Source organism: Galeopterus variegatus, unplaced genomic scaffold (genome assembly GCF_000696425.1).
Source record: "Galeopterus variegatus unplaced genomic scaffold, G_variegatus-3.0.2 Scaffold3662, whole genome shotgun sequence".
Taxonomy (NCBI): domain Eukaryota; kingdom Metazoa; phylum Chordata; class Mammalia; order Dermoptera; family Cynocephalidae; genus Galeopterus; species Galeopterus variegatus.
In genome coordinates, this window is record NW_007729773.1 from 138201 (window position 1) to 144308 (window position 6108).

The 6108-nt window shown below is 42.5% G+C and overlaps 1 protein-coding gene across 1 annotated transcript in view; it reads right to left on the bottom strand.

Annotated features, from left to right (window-relative positions):
* The window catches only part of DAB1 (Dab, reelin signal transducer, homolog 1 (Drosophila)), a 155114-nt gene that overhangs the window by 75561 nt on the left and 73445 nt on the right, over nt 1-6108 (bottom strand). Inside the window, exons 3-4 of the mRNA XM_008585671.1 lie at nt 778-909; nt 42-161 (exon numbers count right to left, since the gene is read on the bottom strand). Of these exons, the coding sequence (XP_008583893.1) occupies nt 42-161; nt 778-909 (252 nt within the window). The remainder of the gene's footprint in view (nt 1-41; nt 162-777; nt 910-6108) is intronic.

The following is a 6108-nucleotide window of genomic DNA, read 5'->3' on the forward strand; positions in this document are numbered from 1 at the left end:
CCCCAATCATCTCCAGCACCAGGATAAATTCACAAGTATACCTGGTACACAGCTTGTTCACACTGCTTATCCTTTTGTGCCTTTTTTTCTAATTCTTCTCTTTGCTTCAATTCATAAATGAGTTGAAAGAGATCTCTCAAGTCCAGGATAACAGGTTCAGCCTGGAGTGAAAGATAGTAAAGCGCATTAATAAGGGAATGGTACTGAGCCACAGTGACCAATTTTTGTTTTTGTGGCTACAGCCCACAGCCCTTCCATTTTCTATTAAACTGAAAGCATCCCATTCTTAATTAATTCTACCTTGTTTATATTGGTTTAGCAAATTGCATCTAGGCTAAAGTTCATTTCTCCAAGTAATTATATTTGCAAATTCATAATAATCATAAGCATAAAAGGCATTGCTTTTATATATTAGTGATTTCAAATACAATAAAATTAGGGCAGGCCTTATGCAAATCAGTTATTTATTTATTTTTTAAACGAGGCTATGAACACAAAGAAACTTACTTGTATAGTGTTCCTCCATCCAGCTTAATCAGAAAGGAAAATAATTAGTCATTACGAAATACCCATTAGAAAAAAAAAAGGGTGGGTATGAGCATGTTTCCTTGCTCCAATGCTGTTTATTTTTTTCTAGATGGGTACCTGAGCAGCAGCTTCTGGTGGTGATGCATTACGAGGTCATACATCAGAGAGGGTCTTCGAAGACCAACAGGGTGACTGTACTGTCCCACAGCGTTGCAAGGAAAGATGTGCTCCTTGCATAGGGATACTCACCGCCTGGGCTGTTTTTATGGCCACAAATCTGTGATTCCCTTCCTTCCCACAAACGTATCCAAAGGCCCGGTGATCTGTGATGTCCTTGGCAATGTAGGAAATTTCGTGAACAGCATGATGATGCTGAAGGGCCTATCAGAGACAAAAGGAAGAACATATTTCAGGAGACTTTCCCTTTGAGCTGTTGATCAATAAGAGATGTGTTTTAGCTACGTGCGAACAGGCCTGAAGGGCTTCGGAAAAGCTGTTTGGTCCAGATGGAGAAAAAAAGAGCTGTGCCTGCCCTTGAGAAATGGAGGCTTCCCCCTGTGGTCTTAATGCTGTGACCAGAGAGATAAACAGGACTGTTCACGTGCTGAATGAGCGTCTGTGATGGTGGCTGCATTCGGCTTGCCAGAGCCAGTCAGTCTGACTCAGTGGGTAGGCTTCTGCTGGATCTTTCTTCATGACAGAGCACAGTCCAACTCTTGGCTGAATAGTTAGTACACTTGCAAACCCAGAGCTTCTGCATGCAGCGGTGGAGAATGTGCCCTGCACAATTCCAGGGGGTGTCATTAACAACCATGGTACCATACATTTGCTTGTTACATTACTTTTCTGGCAGATGGTGACAGAGCATGTTGAGGAACGAATGCCTTTCTTTATTTTGTCCAAACTCACCATTCGGGGTACAGGTGGCGTTGCACATGTCTTCTGAGGCTTTTATGGGTTGGTTCCTCTGTCTGCCATGTCCACTCCTTTATCCACTTGCCCAAATCCTACTTCTCTTTCTCCCTGCAGAAATAATCCCTCCCTCTTTTGCGTTTCTATAGAACTTCAGTTCCTAGCAATACTAAAACTCCTGCTGACACCCTCACACATGGCTCCTGGGCTTCTCCACTTTCAGAGGTCTCCCTTCTCTGATACAGTGGCTTGATTTCTTGTCTGTCTTCCCCACCAGGCTCTCTCTTCCTTACCTCTGCTGTCTTAGCACCTTGCCCTGGGCTTGGCCTACAGTTGTTGAACTAAAGTAAATTGGGATTGATGATCAGTAATTTGCAAATCTTTTGAAATTGACCTTCTTGCCTTTATCATTTGAGCTTCAACAAATACTGTTCACCATCCTATTAAGTGATGGTGATTTTTATGGTTATTTTTCTATATTAAACCTTCTTAAAGCAATCTTCAGTAAACAGTACTCTGTAAAGGCTTATACATATGCATCTGGAGGCCTATGGTATGTTTAAAGTCCTTATAAAGGGCCTCTTCATTATACTGGGTGTCAGAAGGCTTGAATTCTAGCCACTGTGTGAACACAGGCACCCACTGTACCTTTTGTACCTCAGTTTATTTCTCTAGTAAGAGAGGTATGCAGCAGATCAATGGCTCCTCACCCAAAGCCCTGTGTGTACAGGGGTCATTAAGGGAAATAAAAAGAGGCCCCCAAGCAATTTTCAAAATTTCATAAAGCTAAACAGAAATCTATAATTATTCCTAATGTCTACACATTTTTTTGTGCATGCAGACAGAAATGCCAAGTTTATTTGGAATTATATCAGGTTATTGTTATATTCCTTAGCTCATATTTGAGCATACTCTCTTATTGGTGATTATGGTTTAAACAGTCCAAATAGAAAAACAAATTATTATAAATGCAGTTTTTTGGTGGACAAATCTGCCCCATTACTGAGTCTCTGGAGGGAGGAAGAAATGTAACACAAGGGCAGTCAGTTATGAACACACTGGGACCCACCAGAGTAGATATTCCCTAAGCTCCTGTTCCATCTCCCAATATTCTTTCTGCCCCATTACTGAGTCTCTGGAGGGAGGAAGAAATGTAACACAAGGGCAGTCAGTTATGGACACACTGGGACCCACCAGAGTAGATATTCCCTAAGCTCCTGTTCCATCTCCCAATATTCTTTAAGCCATTAAGTCCTCTCTCCACAAAGCCAGCCTCCTGGAACAGTGGGCCAGAGGCTCACTTAGGCTCAAGATGGTCATTGCCTAACTTCTAGATCACTCATTTTCCAAAACATCCATTCCTCAGCTTGGTGCAATCTTTCCAGGCTTCTAATCTTATGAATCATTTGCTGAAGTAGAATTTTCTGCCTCACTTTCACCTTCCAGGGTCTGACCATCTCTTCTAGATCACTCATTTTCCAAAACATCCATTCCTCAGCTTGGTGCAATCTTTCCAGGCTTCTGATCTGATGAATCATTTGCTGAAGTAGAATTTTCTGCCTCACTTTCACCTTCCAGGGTCTGACCATCTATTTGCCTCTGTGACTCCTAGAACTGTTCCTTTGGCTTCACATACTGTCCAGCTTTCCCACTGACCACTAGACATCATGCTTGGAGGGTGGTGTCACTGTCTAGACACCCTAGTCCTTCAAGTGGCAATAAGACAGTATAATTCTAATGGATTTTGACAAAAAAATTGGTGAAGAAGGAAGTGATTGCCACTGTCCAGCTTTCCCACTGACCACTAGACATCATGCTTGGAGGGTGGTGTCACTGTCTAGACACCCTAGTCCTTCAAGTGGAAATAAGACAGTATAATTCTAATGGATTTTGACAAAAAAATTGGTGAAGAAGGAAGTGATTGCTAGTAAAGTAATCAGGATCCACTTATTTTGTTTTACGAGGAGGACATATTTAGCCAGCAGAGGAAAATTGCTCAGAGGAGTAGCTTTTTCATGATGTTAATGACGTACAATTGATGAGATTTATATTCATGCAACATGGGGGTATTGATTTATAGGCTTTAGTGCACGAGAATGGTATACAGCAGGGAAAAGTTTGAGACAAAGATGTTCTTCTCCTTCTCTCCCTTTCCTGAAAGTATTTCTCTCTCTGCATAATGTGGAGAATGTTATCCACGTCTCCTATTAAATCAAAGTTTGACGACAGTGCCTTATTGATTGCCAAGTGGAATATTGCTCTAAAATTAAACTGCGATTAGAAGTCTTCCTGGTGGAATTAGATTTGGAGATGATTGTGCAATAGTAAAATATCACCTTCCATGCAAGACAGCAGATGGAGATGTTTTAATTTATATGAGAATCCTCATTAAGTGTTTTAAAATCAAAACATATTTAACACCTGATGATATCTACTATCGCCTCACAAAGTGTAGCTGTGTGTGTGCATGAACTACTTAAAATATTTGTAACATTATCTTTTCCCATAGTTAATTTTATGACATGTTAAAAAGGATTGCTGCTCTGAAAGTGTCTCATTCATTTAGAAACTAACTGTCAGTGAGGGGATACGTCTCTGTCTCCAACCTTAACCATGCAGACATAATTTAGATGCTTGAAAATACAAATACATCAGAATTCTGCTAATCCCACAGTTGTATTATCACATTCATTTTAGCAACTCAAGCATCGTGCAAATTCTTGTTCATTGAGCCTTAAAATTGCCCCACGACTTCAAGTAGATTTTATCAGCACAATCCAAGGCAGTTGGAGCAAGAAGGAACCTTAAATGTCAAATACTCGTAGTTCAACTCTGAGTTTGTTCATGAAGGGACCGAGAGCCATAGATTGTACTGGCAGGACCAATACTAAACTCACGGCTTACCTTTCCTACTCAGGATGACAAAACATTAAAAAAAGGAAACGTGATGATGTAGAATCAAGGTCTCCTTTCCTTAGATTCCCAAATCTCTAGTCCAACAAGAAAAAGATGAACCTGTGACAAGCTGAGATGAGGAAGGCAAGAGAAGAAACTGGGTAAGGAGGTAGCACTGAGGTTGTTCTGGATTCTGGTGGGTCTCTGAGGGTCGTACATCAGAAAGTGTGGGGTCAAGGCCGGCCACGGGGATCTCAGGACAGCATGACCTGGAAGTTGACTCTCAGGAGGCAGGTCATCTGTGGTGTCTGTTGAATAGCCAAGGCTAAAAAGGTGAGGTGAGGCCTTGGTCGTGGGAGACAGGGACTGCTTCATCCCAGGAGTATTTCTGGGGAAGTTCATGGGGCATCACGGTTATTCTGGCAGGACAAGGAGAGTAACCAGACAGTACAGGGCAGGGGTGGAAGGAGAGGGAGGAGGAAAGCCAAATTCTGCTTGCCTCTCTTCCACATTTCCTTTTGAAAACAGCTATTGTCTTAGAGAAACTTAGTCTAGATATTAAAGTACTGCCAGAAATCAAAGCAGGTATTTGGTCTTAGAAATAGAGCCTTTAGGAACACCCTATCTCTCTGCCACGGCTTCATTCATTCCTCCCATTCTGAGCCCTCTTCTTTGCATCGATGGTAAATGTTGCCACTAAAGAATTCCAAGGACAATACAGGCATCGGTGTCCTCAATCTAATCTGACCTTTCTCCCATGATTAAATTTCAGGTAACCTGTGTGGAAAATGACCCGAGGAACCCATCCCCCCCTCCCTTGGCTTTTGTATGTTCCCACCTCTGTGCCATTCCACATGTGGGTTTCTCACCCGTGGGATCCCCCTCTTCCTCTCCTGACCTGTGCTTCATCAACTCACGTGGCGATATCACACCTATGCTTCAAGGCATAGCACCAACACCTTGCTCATCCAAAGAACCTTCCGTGCCTCCCCCATTTCCCTTATGAATAATTCCCATCTCTAGATCCCACTGCAGTATATTTGTCTTTCTCTATAGGATGCTTTACACTTAATTTTGTATCACAATTATCCATTCATCCAGTTATTCACACCACTTGTACTTACTGAGTGCCTATAATATTCCAGATCTCTTGCTATGTGCACTACAGCTGTGCAGATGATAAAAACATATTCCCTTCTTCAAGGGGCTCACAATCTCATAAAACAGGCAGGCAAAGAAACTAACAATCACAACGTAATATGACAAGCTTTTTTTTTTTTAAAGGTGTGCACAGTGTGTCACATGGGCTCAGAGCAGGAATGAGAAAAGGACATCAGGGAAGACGTGGCAAAGGATGTGACCTTGAGCTGAGTCTCAAAGGCTGAATAGGAAGTCCTCAGAAAATGAGGGGGAAAAGGTGTTCCAGGCAGAAAGAGCCAAGTGAGCAAACGTGTCTAGGTCCTGAGAACAGGGCACTGCGGAAAATGTCTGTGCATGTGTCTCCTCTCCACTTTGGGAATGTTAGACCGTTCAGAGAAAGATCCATGTCTAGTTCTTCTCAATCACACCAAGCTCCTAATACCGTTTCTTTTGAACAGTAAGTGCTACAGAATGATTGGGGAAGAAAGAAGGAAGGAAGGAAGGAAGGAAGGAAGGGAGGGAGAAGGGAGTGGGGAGAAAGGGAAGGAGGGAGGAAGGAAGGGAAAAAGGAAGGACGAATGGGAGCAAGGGAAGAAGGAAGAAAGGAAAGGAGGAAGGCAGGGAGGGAGGGAG